The sequence below is a fragment of the Tribolium castaneum genome, chromosome 3, assembly GCF_031307605.1.
Source record: "Tribolium castaneum strain GA2 chromosome 3, icTriCast1.1, whole genome shotgun sequence".
Taxonomy (NCBI): domain Eukaryota; kingdom Metazoa; phylum Arthropoda; class Insecta; order Coleoptera; family Tenebrionidae; genus Tribolium; species Tribolium castaneum.
In genome coordinates, this window is record NC_087396.1 from 8,365,663 (window position 1) to 8,382,090 (window position 16,428).

The 16,428-nt window shown below is 34.1% G+C and overlaps 1 protein-coding gene across 2 annotated transcripts in view; it reads left to right on the forward strand.

Moving 5' to 3' along the window:
- The window catches only part of yl (yolkless), a 66,308-nt gene that overhangs the window by 40,503 nt on the left and 9,377 nt on the right, over window positions 1-16,428 (forward strand). For both annotated transcript variants that reach the window (XM_064355926.1, XM_015982236.2), the window contains exons 7-11: window positions 938-1,719; window positions 9,983-10,127; window positions 10,174-10,529; window positions 10,574-11,236; window positions 11,284-11,877. In XM_064355926.1, the coding sequence (XP_064211996.1) occupies window positions 938-1,719; window positions 9,983-10,127; window positions 10,174-10,529; window positions 10,574-11,236; window positions 11,284-11,877 (2,540 nt within the window). The remainder of the gene's footprint in view (window positions 1-937; window positions 1,720-9,982; window positions 10,128-10,173; window positions 10,530-10,573; window positions 11,237-11,283; window positions 11,878-16,428) is intronic.

Below are 16,428 nucleotides of genomic sequence, written 5' to 3' on the forward strand. Positions count from 1 at the left end.
TTAAATTTACTACTGTCAAAGCCAAAATGTTAAAGTGACTTGCTATTGAAAATCAGTTTAAAGTTTTGCTATATGGCCGAATATTCAAACGAAGAATATGCAGATATGCACTTTGTATTTGGGAGTATAGTGGCAGTGCAAGTGATGCCGTCAGGTCAGGAGGTTGCTTGCGTTAATTAACGTAGCGACAAATTATTGACTATTTCAGTAAAAAATGCAAATCTGAAAAGTTTTGATGCATTATGCAGTGAAATTTAAAAAACAGAAACGTGACATTTATGACATTAGTCGCGAAAGTCTGTCAGAAAATTATTGTTCGTTTTTTTTGTTGCTAAGTAACAAACTTTTCTTAACAAAACGGTTACTTTTTTTCATTAACTCAACAATTAAATTCTACAGAAGCTGTCAAACAGTGGGCCTGATTTTAAATTATTTATTTTTCAGAAAACCATTTATGTAGGGCAAAATTGTATAAAGGTTTTGGTTTCTATTTTGCCTCATAGACTCATCCTGAAATTCTCCTTCTATAACACGCTGTATTTATATTGATATTATATAAGCATTTCTCTACCACATACCTCTGAGTTGGTGCGCCGGTTATTCAGCACCCGGTATTGTCTAAGAATTATTTAAGAAATAATATGTCCCAACAAAGATTTCTTGTTTGAGCTTCATTATCTACTAAGCATTGAGAATAAATTTGCTAGAAATATTAAGTTTAACCATTTTTTACACATGTAGTGGGGCTAAGGCTTAGGTATTTTACCTAAGAATATTAATTCTCCCTTGTGTCCTATCTTGTTCTTCCCTTCCTTCCTTTCTTCCCAGTTTTTATTATTCGCATTTTTCTTCATTAAATTAAAAGGTGGTGATTTGAGTATACGTTGTTTTTTCATACGAATATTTATATTTAAAGTGTATTATTTTATTTTTATAGGGAAATGTACTGGACGGATTGGGGTCACAAGCCCCATATCGCCCGCGCCCTCATGGATGGTACCAATGGTAGTTCGTTCATCTCAAGTGATATCCATTGGCCCAATGGTCTAACCATCGATTATCCAAACTCTCGTCTCTACTGGACTGATGCCAAACTCATGACCCTTGAAAGCATACGACTTGATGGTACTGACCGCAGGATTGTCCTCAATGAAATCGTTAAACACCCATACGCCATCGCTGTTTTCGAAAACCGTCTGTATTGGTCAGATTGGTCCACTCACTCCATCCAATCGTGCGATAAATTCACCGGAAAGAACCACCATACCATAATCAAGGAACAGAAGGAGTATATTTATGGCATCACCATCTATCATCCTAACAACCATAAGACACCACATTTGAACCCATGTGTACACAAACCTTGCAGCGATATTTGTCTACTGAGTGGCCCCCAGGGTTTCACTTGTGCTTGTCCCCAAAACAAGGAACTAAGCTCAAATGGATTCACGTGTAGAGATTTGGAAAAGAAACAAAAATTAGTACTTGGAGCCGGAAACCTTCTAATAGAAGTTGAACATCAGGTTTTGGGTCGACATGAAGTCAATGCTATGCCGATAACGGTCAAAAAAATGGGAGCATTGACTTACAGCAGTGTGGAAAATGTCATCTACGTTAGCGATTTGGAATTAAGAAAAATTATAAGTGTTAATCTGCACACAGAAATGGCCAAACCAATCGATGTTGGAAGTCTGGGTCATGTTACAGCTATGGATTACGGTGAGTACCTACCTGTTACCCAAATTCAACATAAACTCGATTACTGTAAACTGATTGGGTAATTTTGTATTTACATCCTTATGCAAGGCGGCGCAAAAGTTGTAATCCGATGTTCTTTATGGCATTTTGAACTCTTCCTGACAATATCTGGCTTCAAATGAGTGATTTTTTCTTCAACATTGGCTATCACGACATGCAAAGTGTGTGGTTTGTTGTAATGAAAAAATCATAGAAAATTAGGTACAGTTAGTGAAATTTTTGAGAAGCAAGATTTTTTTAAGGGGGAAAATTCCTGTGTCTCAAATAGTAACTGTCCACAAGTCATTTGCCGTTACGTATTTTATGTACTCTACGTCAACTGGCCACGACAGGATCCATCAGTAGCACGCAATCTCTACAACGTGTTCGCGAAGTTGAGACGTTTGTTTTAAGAGGTGCTTACATGCATTGTTCTTAAGAGTTTTAGCCTAAAACACCTTAATAAAATATTGATGACAACGAAGATACAATTATTTTTTTTTATTATGGAAGCCGAGCCTGTCCAGATTAAAAAAATCAAAGGACCATTGGTGTAATCAACAAAAATTGTATACGTATTTACGGTTTACGTATATATATATATATATATATATATATATATATATATATATATATATATATATATATAAATAAAGTTTCCACTGAGCAACTACGGTTTACGTTCTGAGCGAACTGAGCAATATATGACATTCATTGTCCCAACTCTCCTAATATAGGAACTCTAGTCATTATAAGGTCAAGTACTTGAAGTCGTCACAGCAACATTTTGCGGACTCTAATTTATTTATTATCTGACAAGACAATAATTATTGTTTCAATAAATTAATCGTTGCTATGACTATCGGTCGACTGCACTTGAGATAAGGGTGAGTTGAAAATAAAATGTATAAGATTTTACACTTTTGTTGTTTTAGAGAGCTGGTACCAAAAAAGTTTGTATGCAACACTTCCTTCGTCGCCTCGTCCTTAATCCGATTCGTCCGCTAAAACTGTATTTTGCGGACTTTTTACAAAATAACAATTAATCAATAAATTGTCATGTCAAAAATTCTGAAATTATGTTGGAACCCTGCCACATTGCCAAAGGAACGAAGCCTGGGCGATTAATTTTAAAGGCCGTGGTTAGACTATAAGTTTGTTAGCTATTCGCACATTTATGTGGATTTATATTATTCTGGCTATTCGTCGTATGTTCGGTTAAAGCACTCAAGCTCTGTAAGTCTATAAATTGTCTACCATATCATACAAGCAAATGCTAAATTCTGGTAATTATTACGTGTACTTTTTTTTTGTTTTGCCGACTTGTTCGATCCCTTTTTTTATAACGAGTCGCGAACTTACAAAGCCGTAATACTGATTGCATTCAAAATTTTATTATTCGCATGAATCTTATATTATGCAATTTTATTTTTATAAAAATTTTTGTTAAAAATTCGTTACAATACAAACAGAAGTCAAATAAGACATCATTACCTCGTAATATACAAGTATATTAAAAATTAGACTAATAGGTATGTAAGTTAGTGTTCCTAATATTATTTGGATGTCCGAGGCTAAAAAATTCCAAGCGGTAATTAAATGTGGGCAACACTGTCGGGCTTCGTATAATGCGCAAAACCTTCTCATTATATACAAATGGGACTCTCATAGTAAGTAAAACATAGTGGGCTATGTGAAAACTGAGAAATATATTTTTAACTGTATGTTGAAAAAACTTACCCCTCTGCGGTTGCGCGTAATTGTTTCTAATTATAGAATGTGTTTGTGCTGAATATACAGCTCTAAGTCCACAGGAAAGCCCGGGCTTTATCAAACCCGGTATGATTTATAGACACCAGGAAGCTTTTAAATGTTCAATTTTCTTCTCAATCTAAGTACTCGTATGTAAATTTCTTTAAAATAAATTTGTACAAAACATCATTTAAGCAATTTGGTTTTTTTTAGAATGACAGTTTACTTAATTAATGTTTTCATATTTTTAATTTTATCAGTACTAGTATTAATATGTATTTTTAATTCAATGATAATAATTTTATTGTATGGAATTGTAAAAAAAATCCGAATAAATTCACATGCACAAAGAATAGTATATTAAGTATCAAGAACGGTAAGGACAGTTTACCGATCGAAGACAATTGTTTGGAGGAGGAGCGTAGCGACGACTCCAATTATTGTCTGAGATCGGCAATCCTTAACGTTCGTGATACTTACGGCGTTTTTTGTACGATCCTTAATTTTTTTTAAAGATTTATTAAATAATGTCAAAATAATTGTCAAGACAGCAGGTTATGGTTACCGGTTGCTAATTTACTTACTGACGCCTTTGGACGTAGTAACTAGTAAACACCACGTAGTCACATTTGACTTGTTTAATGAAATAAATAAAATGAATTATCTTGATTCAGGGTTTTGTCCAAAGTCACCAGTTTACAAATTGCCTGGAATAAACTCAAATCAGTATTAATTTACCTAAAATGCCGTTTTTATTTGACGAACTAACAAGTTTTTGTCTTAGGTCAAGAGAGCTATCGACCGAAATAAAAAAATTGGGAATCTTCTCTCTTACTACTTCATCATTTATCAGTCAGCTTTTTGAAAAAGTGTAGTAATCCACAAAATAATGAATTTGTTTCTTTTATTCGGCCACAAAGGATTAAAGGGCCAGGCCCAAGATTCGGAGATAGCTACCAGCTAGTAGGTAGTGGGCTGCATCTTGGGTAAAATATGCAACTTTTTGGTAATATTGTAAACTAAATGTCATAGCAAGATTCAAGATCTTAGTAAAAATAAATGTCAATTGAAATAAAAGTAAAGTTTGCTGCAATGCTCCTAAATAGTTGCGGTCTAGCCATCAAAACGACCCGAAACGCACCCGCTCGAGAGCCGAGTTTGTGATATTAATTCTGCAAAATCGTGTACATTGCACGATATAAATTTGTAGGCCTATGATATGGTAGACAATTTATAGACTTACAGAGCTTGAGTGCTTTAACCGAACATACGACGAATAGCCAGAATAATATAAATCCACATAAATGTGCGAATGGCTAACACAAACTTATAGTCTAACCACGGCCTTTAAAATTAATCGCCCAGGCTTCGTTCCTTTGGCAATGTGGCAGGGTTCCAACATAATTTCAGAATTTTTGAGTAAAATACAGTTTTAGCGGACGAATCGGATTAAGAACGAGGCGACGAAGGAAGTGTTGCATACAAACTTTTTTGGTACCAGCTCTCTAAAACAACAAAATTGTAAAATCTTTTACATTTTATTTTCAACTCACCCTCATCACAAGTGCAGTCGACCGATAGTCATAGCAACGACTAATTTATTGAAACAATAATTATTGTTTTGTCAGATAATAAATAAATTAGAGTCCGCAAAATGTTGCTGTGACGACTTCAAGTACTTGACCTTATAATGACTAGAGTTCCTATATTGGGAGAGTTGGGACACTGAATGTCAATTTTCGAAATTTTTTTTCATACACGTCCGCTGGCTTATATAAAAAACAAAAGGGATAGAAATCAATGGCGTTTCGTATAAATTTAACATGAAGTCAAATAAATTTTTCAAATAAAAATTGACTTGCTCTGTGTCAGCTAAATTTTTCAGTTTCTTAATTTGAGTTCGGTGGCAGAAAGTACTACATCTAAAGTTCATTGTAGACTGCCTATTGTAATTAGTATTAGGCTGGAAAGAATGTTTTTGCCCAATTCAATTTAACGAAGTACGCACGTTCGATTATTGTTCCTGTTAATGTGAAAATTTGTGGCACGCTTCCACGAGTCCAAACCGTAACATCGGATGCCTTTTGTGCCGAACTCGACCGCGTACAAGAAAGTCTAATTGTACAAGGAGTATTTAAAAATGTTTGCTGTAGAACTTTTACTAAATATATTTAAAACGCCCCTTTTTGATTTGACTAAATTCACCTCCTACGTCCCTGACTAATGGTGCTATTCTCTAAATTCTGTTACTATGTTATTGCTCTATTACTGTAAAAATTACAGATGTTATTTAAATTCGTATTCCGTAATTTCGTAAACTGTGTTACCCTCTGTTATAGTAACATTTCTACAGTAACATTCTCTGTTAAATAACAGCGGCAAAAATCTCTCCATAAACTAACAGTGACAGTGACAGATCGTGAATTTTTACGATGTTTCACCAAATTAACAAGAAATTGCATTAAAAATGTGATAAGTGGATAAAACTAGAAGCTTAGAATCACGCAAACAATTTGACCTTTGGTTTTTAAGGTATAGGAAACGAAGAAAGGGCATAAGACTGGTCTTAGAAAAAAATCAACTGATATAATTATCCATAATGTTGCAAAGGTAATCTTTGGCAATCCTAAGTAGCAATGAACACAACTTAAAATTCGTCAGGAACTAAAATTTGTATAAATAAAAAATTTAAAACTGTGTACTCTTCATTTTAGAAACATTATTCCGTGAAAATAAAACATAGATTTTTTAATTTGTATTATTTATTTCAAATTAAATTTTTCGTCTTTTAATAGTTATTTCGTTTCTTCCGAATTCTGTTTCTTCCTTTTATTTATTTTGCGTTTTGTATAGCACAGAATAAAATAATTCGATTTCAATTTGATTACCTAATCCGACACGAGATCCCACAGAAATGATCTCAAAACAAAAAATGTGATTTTTTTTCAATAAACAAGGATATTCTTTGCTTTGATCTGCACTTGTCTTCTGCATTCACTTTTTTTAACATTCTAGTGAAACTTTTTGCGATACCAAATTCGAAATGATAATTTTATGAAAACTTCTTGACATTTTCGAATAAAATATTTGAATCAAGTAGTAAGCCATACGTCAAAATCGACTTCCAATATCTCTAAAATTACATTTTCGAACAAATGGGAACTCTGTTACCTTTATTTTAACAGAGTGTTAGAGAATCGCAAATTAGACAGCTTTAGGCGGTGTCATAACATAGCACTGTTGCAAGCATTCTATAAACGTAACAGAGATGGTTAGAGAATCCCACCATAAATTTGATGTAAAATTATGTTAAATTTGTCAACTTCATAACCTAAAAATAACTATTGAAATAAACTCGACATGTCTTGACATTAGTTGCTACGAAAAATTTTAATGAAAAAGGAGAGAACGATATACCTTATCCACATAATACAAAATTGGTTCCGTTTGACGTTCAGTGTCCCAACTCTCCAATATAGGAACTCTAATAATGACATTTTGCGGAGTCAAAGCGGTTCCTAAAGTAACCATTTTAGGGAGCGTGTACCAAAAAAAAAAGAAATGAGGTTTACACAGTTTTATTCAGCAAAATGTCAAAGATGTCCGAAATTTTTTGCTTGCCACCGTACTAAATAAAAAAATGAGACAATAACTACAAAATTACTCCTCAATTTCAATAACTTTGAAATTACAAATTCTTTATTTGAGAGGTGTGATATGTGTAACAACTTTATACCTATAAAAAAATGGTAGGTAATGATAAAATTGTAGTATTATACAAAAAATTGAAAAAAATGTGTACCCAGACGCGGTATTTATAAAAATAAAATATATTAGTAAAATAAACACCCAAATTATGGACACACTGAATATGATTGTCCCAAAATCAATAAAAGTCAATTTTGAAAAAAAGGAAACATACGATACCTAAGCACATATTTTATCAATGAAAAAAATTACAAATTAATCAATTGCATGAAAAAATATTGGAGCAACGCAGTTCTAGCTAGAAGAGCATACTTCCATACTTCATTTCTTGTAAAGTTCTTCAATTCAAAATTCGATGGAATCATCATTTACTCCAAGTGGAGCTTTTTGATATGAATGACAAAAGGGGGAAATAAAACTTAAAATCATTTGCACAATTTTATTCCCAGAAGTCTTATCTTTTTTTTAACGTTTTTTCTCGTTTTCCCGTTTTTTCTGTCTTGCAATTTTCATGTTTACATCAATTATTGGGCAGTGATGACGTTGAGACGGTTGTTTCGAAAGCGTTTTACCACTTTTATGTAAATCTGCGATTAGACTTGTAAGTCTGACTTTGAATTTTATTGTTCCCTTTCGTCATTTTTTCATATTTCCACATTTTACTCAAAGCAGTAGGTAAAGTGACCGACCACAGGGATAAACCCTCATTAGGGTCACAATTGTGATTTTAAGATAGCTGTCAATCACTTTTCAAGTTACCCTGTACCATTTTATTTTTCAATACCTACGTTCATAAAGTTTTTGCTCCAAGTCATACCAGAGTTAGGTCGAGTCTCTAATTTACCGTTAGCTTTTAGGATATGACCCCTTAAATAGTTATTTATTTAGCAAGTTTGAGTGTAAATTGGACGATTTATTGCCGAGTGGATTTTTAAACGTCGAGTGATAACGAGAGATTTATCATTCACGAGGTGAAATAAATCAACCGATTTACACGAAAACGAGGTCAATACAACATTTTATTCTTCGAATTAGACTCAATAAGGCTTAAAATTGCTTTAAAATCTGTTCAAAATAATCTGACGTTTCGTATTGAGAAATACCAAACAGTTGTCAAAACTTTCTTACGCAAGAGAAAAATCGTAAATTTTGACAGTGTTGAAGAATAAATAGTGTTTATAATCTACAATTCAGATATTAAAAAAAAGGCTTAAAATCTTACCAACAAAAATTATATTAAAGTATTATATATTATATATTATATATTATATATTATATATTATATATTATATATTATATATTATATATTATATATTATATATTATATATTATATATTATGTTAAAATTATTATATTAAAGTGGATATTGAGGTCTTTAAAACATGCGCAATTTTTCGAGCATGACGGCGTAGCCGAGGTGCTCCAAATAGAGTAAGTGTACGAATACTTTACGTTATTTTTTTTTTGTACACTTTGAAATCATAAGTACTGATTTTAATACTACAAAAATTGGAAATAATGTAATGTGAGATCAATATACCTTTCGTTGTCATGGTGGTTATTATAATAAAAAGATCATTAAAAAGTTGCCATTTATCTTCGCGTTTCTTGGGTTATTTATGTTGCCATAGGCGCGTTTTTGAAATAAGTAAATAGTTTTAAATAAGCAAAATAGATTACCAATAAAAAAATAGAACTCATTTTAATCCAAAACGCCTTTTATAATTATACCGACATAAACAGTACTTATTTTCTGTAATTGCTTATACAGCGTGTTAGGGAATAATTTAGCAAAAACTTAAAGGTAGATAGAGAATGGCAGGACAAATCGATTAAGCAAAATTTATGTAAATCAAAAATGCATAGTTTTCCCAAAAAATCATTCTGAAATTAAAGTCCCATATTTTGAAAACCGCCGAACTAGAATTATAAAAATTAGCGTAAATTTTATTATTATTAAAATTGTGTTTTGTTATAAAATTTTACGAAAACAAAAACAATTTTTTTTTAGCTAGGACCGGGATCGAACCTCCCACACAAATAAACATGTTAACTAAGATTTTGAAAAATTCTCAAAATGCCCATGCACCACCATTTGAATTTTGTTAATACAAAAATTAAGTGTCAATGAACTACCATTAGCCACACAGTGGCTCTTAACAGGTGGGTTAACAAAAATTTTTGAAGAAAGTACGAACTTTTTGGAAAAATGATAAAGGTTTTAAACTCCTCTGATCATGACAAATTTAAATACGAAATATTGCTAAGCCATTCCCTAACACCCTGTATGTTTTCTATGTTTATAATACATATTTTTCTTGACTTGCGCATGAATAGTAGTTTATTATACAAGTAAAGAAAAGTTGTTCATTGTCTGCGAGTGATGTGTTTCTGAAATGAGTGCGGAACACGAGTTTCAGAAAGGAATCACGAGCAGATAATGCCATCTTTTCTTTACGTGTATAATACACCGTTTTCTCTTATAGATACATTGAGAAATTTTTTTAAATTTTTTCACCGATAGAATAAAAAATCACCAAATGGCCACTTTATTCTATTATTAAGATAAAAAATAACTAAATAAAGTAATATACCATAGTAACCACTTGTGGAATAAAGGTGTACTACCTCTACTCGTGTCTGTGGAATAAGCAACAACATTATTAATACCTATAAGAGAAATGTATATTTTTGCCACCAATAAACATATTACTATTATTAATATTATTAAATAAGCATCTTTTGAGATGCCTAAAAAGTATTAAACTAAAAAATTGTTTCAAAGATTATCTGGGGAATAACCTGTACTGGTGCGACTCTCTACGTGATACCATCGAAGTCTACAATTTTAACACCAACTCCCGGAAAATTTTGCTACACGATACGAATGGCGAAACTCCCGAATCTATTGCTCTAGTGCCTGAAGAAGGGTAAAAGTACAAAAAAACATTACAATGTTTTATTTATTTTTTGTAGGATCATGTTTGTAGCTTTTCGAAGATTTGGGCAACGAGATGGTCACGTGGATAGGTTTCTTATGGATGGTACGAGCAGAACCCATCCCATTGAAAATGGACTTCTTGGCCCCATATCTCTTTATTACGATAGTGACATTCATCGTATCCTCATTGCCGATTCTGGTACCCGAAATATTGAAAGTACGAGTGTTGAAGGTGATGACAGACATGGATTCCGATCACTTCAAACCAACCCAATTGGGATAACTTCACTTAAATCAGAGGTTTTCTGGGTTAACCGCAATTCGAAGGAGTTGTATTGGGCCGATAAATACAACAGTGGGGATGATGATTACAACAAAAAAATCACTTTAGGTGTGAAAACTATTGAAGGTTAAAATTCTACAAATTGTTTGCAGATCTCCCCGATGATATTGATCGAATGTATTTAGTATCAGTCACTCCTCGTAAAATTGGGTTAAGTCCATGTCAGCGAAGCAACGGAGGTTGTTCACACTTATGTCTCCAGTCGCACAAGACAATAGTTTGTGCTTGCCCAGTCGATATGAGTCTTGATTCCACCAACAAAACTTGCATCAAACGAATTGATTGTACTTCGCATGAGTTTTTCTGTAGTGGTTCCAACAGTTGCATCTTCAAGAAATTCAGATGCGATGGTGAAAGGAATTGTCCAAATGGAGAAGACGAAACCGATTGCAAGGAATTAAATCATTGTCCTTGGAACAACTTCCAGTGCCATGACGGGGAGTGTATTGATGAGAGATTCAAATGCGATTACAAATTTGACTGCAGGGATAAATCAGATGAACGCAACTGTAGCATTGATGCGAAAAAATGCCCTCCTGGACATTTCATGTGCAAAAGTGGGCAATGTATCAATGAACGCCTCGTCTGCGATGGTGTTAAAGACTGTCTCGAGGAGGAAGACGAAGCTAATTGTGTCTCAACAGTGTGCAAAGACTACGAATTCAGATGTCAATCAGGTGCTTGCATCCCGAAAAACTGGGAATGCGACCATGACTACGACTGTCCAGACTTTTCCGATGAACATTCCGGTTGTGGTACGTTTTTTTCCTGGAATGTTCTCTGGTTTTACTTTCCTTTATAGCTTCTTGTGACGCCTCTACTTTCACTTGCAACAATGGCAAATGTATCGACAAAAGCTTCGTCTGCGACAAGGAAAATGATTGTAGTGACAACTCGGATGAACTTTCATGCGTCATGGAAAATTCCTGCGATTTGAGCGAATTTTCCTGCTCTTTGCACACCCACATTTGTCTTCCGGACTCAGCGCGTTGTAATGGAACGTCCGAATGCCCACACCATGAAGACGAACAAAACTGTTCCAATTGTCAAGTCGATGAATTTTCCTGCAATAACACAAAGTGTATCCCGAGGGAATGGATTTGTGACCATTCGGATGATTGTGGCGACGGTTCAGATGAAGTCCCTTCGTTGTGTAACCACACAATTCCGGAACATGCCACGAATTTTTCTTGTATTGATCGCTTCCGGTGCAGGAATGGGAATTGTATCGATTTCTCCTTGGTGTGTAATAAGGAACCTAATTGTTACGACGGATCGGATGAAGAAGGGCTTTGTAACACATCTTGTAGCGCTCTGAATAACCCTTGCTCACAAATTTGTGTCAAAACACCAACAGGACCCACCTGTAAATGTCAAGGAGGATACCAGCTCCGAGGTACGAGAGTTAACTTTTTCAACCCCTGAAATTATAATTAAATAACCTCAGACCTTAGTAATATTTCAACTTTATCCAAAATAGTAAAAAAATACTACTAAAAAACAAGTATTATAAGGGTTGATTTGGCGCACGAATCCCAATTTAGAAAACGAGCAGTAGGCGAGTTTTCTATCGGATGAGTTTACCAAAACACTTATGATATGCTATTTTTTATACTTTGCACCCCCTTCTTTCTTATTTTAAATTAAAAAAAAATATTGTCGTCTAGGGAATTTTGTGTCAGTTGGTAATGGTCATAAATAATAAATAAGGAAGAAATAATTATTAAATCGGTCGTACGTGTACTGCATGCATTATTGTTGAAACTCTTGGAAACTAAATATCCCTAAATTCATTAAAGTACACAGAGCCATAAACGAATTCTACTGATAGACGTTAATAAATGTATTATAACCACAAAGTATAAAAAGTAATTTTTAAACACGTATACTCTCGTAAATTTTCATAACATTTTTTCTTCCTTACAAATTAGGATTAAAAAAGGCACACTGTCTTCTTATAATTACGTATAAACCCTTTTGTTTACACACTCATAGATAGTTAAGGTAGTAATTATAATATAATAAGTAACAATGGGGAAAAGCTTAACAAACATTCGTGGTTTCATAATTTTCGTATCTGGTTCTGATTGGAGCCACCCGCCAGTCAGCAGAACCGCTGTTTCTACCAAAATCTGGCGACTTACACGTAAAAGTGCTTAAAATTACTTTCTTTTCATATGGACATTTAATACACAGAACGGAGCCGAGAACTGGTGAAACGTAGTTTTGAGCCGCCACAGTGAAAAATCATAGTTTATTTCTTTGCTCAAATATATCATTAACAAATTTTGATCTCAACTAAAATTTTTTTGTACCTGGAAACAATAATACACGTATGTAGTACATATTTTGCTGAACCTACTAGCTGTCTCAAAACTATAAAAACGCCAACGTCGCATTTTACCAAATTATTTCTTTCAATAATATTGATAAAATTGTAAAATAGTTATGAATGATTAGATCTCTCATTGAAAGTATAAATTACATTAGCTATTGAAACGGACTGATTTCGGACCGAACGGTTGGCAGTTTTGACGAGCGCGAAAAGTGACAAGCAGTACTTGGGGCGTTGTGGGTACGATGGCGAGCTAGGCAATTAGGCCCGAAAGTCCAATTAAATTATAGCAGTTTATTGTGAATAAATCGTGTTGTTTTGAAATGTGAGTTTAATTCTCGAGTGCCCCTAGTGATCCGTTACAGTTTAGCAGCGGTGAGATTCACTACGTGCCTGTTTGTGAAAATTTCGGTTGACGCCCGTGTTACGCAATCCGTTTTCGGGCGGAACAATTTGTTTGAACAGAGAATTGGGGTTGAAAGGATGAACCTTTACCCCCAAGGGAACGAACCCTTTGCCTAAGTTTATCATTGAAGGAGTGAACCTTCGACACATGTGATTAATTAATACGAGTATAAGGAAACGAACCCTGTGTACAATGTTGAGGGTCGAAGGAACGAACCTTCGTCGAGAATTATGTTGTTTTGAAGATCGGTACAAGGGAATGAACCCTCTGTACAAGCTTAGGGGTTGGAGGAACGAACCTTCGCCGAGAAGTATCTTGTGTGGGAAATGAACCTTATGTACCAAGTCTAGGGCTGGAGGAACGAACCTTCGTCACGAACGTGTAATTTTTTGGGTTTGTTCGAGAGAATGAACTATGTGAACAAGGTGTTGATTTCAAAGAAAAGATGAAAATAGGCCGAGATTGGGAGAGACGTGGTAGGACGTCTGCGTCACAGAAATACGAGTCAGACGATGAAATAGTCGGACGAGAGAGAAAGCGAGAAAATGAAGGTAAAGTTCGAAAAACGATGAGAAACATGGGTACAAAAGTAAGGACGGGAGCAAAATAGAAATGTAAGAGAGAATTCGAATCTTGAGGATTTGACGAGAGCGATGTCGGAACAACAAAGCTGAGATGGTGCTCCGTCAGATTTGATTTAAGTCAGCCTGTGATTGTATACCAGAGTTTGATCACAATGACAAGAGGTGACCATTGACCATTTCGAGGTGAATTCCCAAGGTTGAACAATTGTCAGAATGAAATGGGTGGCGTGAAAATGTCTTCATCCAGTGTATGCAGAGTCACCTGGTGGAAGTAGTTTGCTCTTGGTATGACGAATTGATTGAGTATATTTTTTTTGTGAATCGTAGAAACTCGTTTTGTTGAAGTCATTCTCCGAACATTCAGATTTTGAGGCCTTGTTGAGATTGTTGAGAACGACGTTGGAAAAGAAGGAGATAAGAACATTGCTTAATTGACTGTATTGATGATGTTATTGTCAAGACAATTGCAAAAGCCGATTGATACAAACGCTCTGAAGAATTGTTTGGATGTAAGAATAGGTTGGGACAGACGACAGGTTCTCTGGAGAGCTAGAACGAGCAAAAAAATTGTTTCTAGTTCCAGAGCCGACAAGTGCTTCCTCCAGTTCCAAACACGCCTCCACAGTTTCAGAAGAAACAAGTGAAAAATTTAATGTTAGTGGGAATCAAAATTGCAATATCACTATTAATGTGTATAGCCGAGAAATTAATACTGTCAATAATGAAGTTGTTCTTGTATTTTAATAATTTGTAGTTTAATTCAGTAATTCAGTTTCTGTTTGCAATAAAAGCTTGAGAATTAAGAGCAATTTTGCCTCAAATTTTGCTAAATATTGATGGTTGTAAAGAAAACAATTTCTAATCAATATAAATCAACGTTGCGAACGTGTTAATTTTATAACTGGCGCTCCTGTCAGTTTTACAAGTAGCTAACTTATAAAAGTGAAGTTTCGAAGTGATTAGACAGATCGGATAATTGACGTTTACAAGTGAGGAACAAATAAAATACTATTACTTGTAATAGTAAAAGATAAATGTAATTTATATTTCATGAGAGAGAAAGAGATAAAACTATTAGTAAACGCTTTTGCTACATTTTATTCATACTACCCAATAAGAGGAAGCTATAAATCAAACTCTGTTACTTGTTGTATTTTTTATGGACAGACTCTGTATTCTGTAGTTTAGTTAAACTCAGAATGGTCCATTTGAATCGTATACAAAATTTTAAAGCTTTAGCTACAGCGTGGTCCACAACTCATTTCCCAGCGGAAATATGCTAGTGGTAACAGCAATGGAATTGGCAAAAATTGAGTAGGTTTTTTTTTCTTCGTTTGCAAGATACAGAGGTTTCAAAGTGACCAATCCCAGAAGCTCTCTCCCAGGTGTAGTGCATACAGTTGATGCGTTACTCAGGAATGACAAATATATCAAGTGCACACTTTTATTATTTGTTCTACCTATTTTTGGTTTTCTAGCAACGTGTTTTGTTTCCGTTAGAGTTCCTATTCGGAAGTAAAATTACCGTTGGGGGCGCCACTGAGCTAGGTCGAAAACAGTAACCATAAATGGCGGGAAAATGTTTATTCGGATATTTTGAGTGTTGTACGAATTTTGGGGCTTCACAATTATTACATTGCCTATGCGGAATGACTATTGTATCTTTGGTGCAAGAAACTTATGTTGACAAATGAGAGATGACGAGGAAAACACGAATAACGAATGACTATTTGGTTCACTTTCTTTATTGGAAAATTATTACAAAGACATTGAAAAGCCTACCTTTTGGCATAATTTACGTTTAAATGTATCAGCAGTTGTTAATCTTTATTGTAGTTTTGTAGATTTACCGCAGCATTTCATGATTTTTTCAGTGGAAAATTCTAACCTAAAATTCACACACTTCACTAATTTATTGGTTTCTTGAGCCAAACTTTGTGTTCGCTGTGATCTATTACTTATAATCTTCAATTAGACAACTGTTTGATAACACTTCGTAATCAAAATTTAAATATTTTTCACTTTTTATCCACTTTCAAGTTCCAACAATAAACACTTTATACCACGAAAAACTACAGAACCAAAGTCAACGCTAGTATTTACCACCACGTACTTTTAAAGTAATTCTTTCTATTGTAAGTAATTAACACTATACACGCAAAATTGTTGAACAATTCATTAAATGTCAGTTAAATGTGGCATTACGAAAATTTCTTTACTGTTTTCGACATAGTTCAAAAGTCATCACCAGAGGGCGTCTAGTTAATTTTATTTCCGAATATTGGGAGAGTTGGGACACTGAATGTCAATTTTCAAAATTTTGTTTCATATACGTCGGTTGGAATGTGTAAAAAAACAAATTGAGATAGAAATCAGTAGTGTTACACTTGAAATTTGGCGAAAAGTCAAATAAATTAGTCAAAAAATGTTTCGACTAACTGCGTTTAGAAATGGTTTAGACTGGCAGTCGTCGTCAATTCACTGTTTTTTATATGAACTCCAGATTTTAAAACAGATTTCTTTGTAAGTACAAGAATTTTACGTCTAAACTCTTCATCATAAACATTTTATCCTTAACTTTAAGAAATGGTAATCATCGATGAAATTGAGAGAAATTGAACC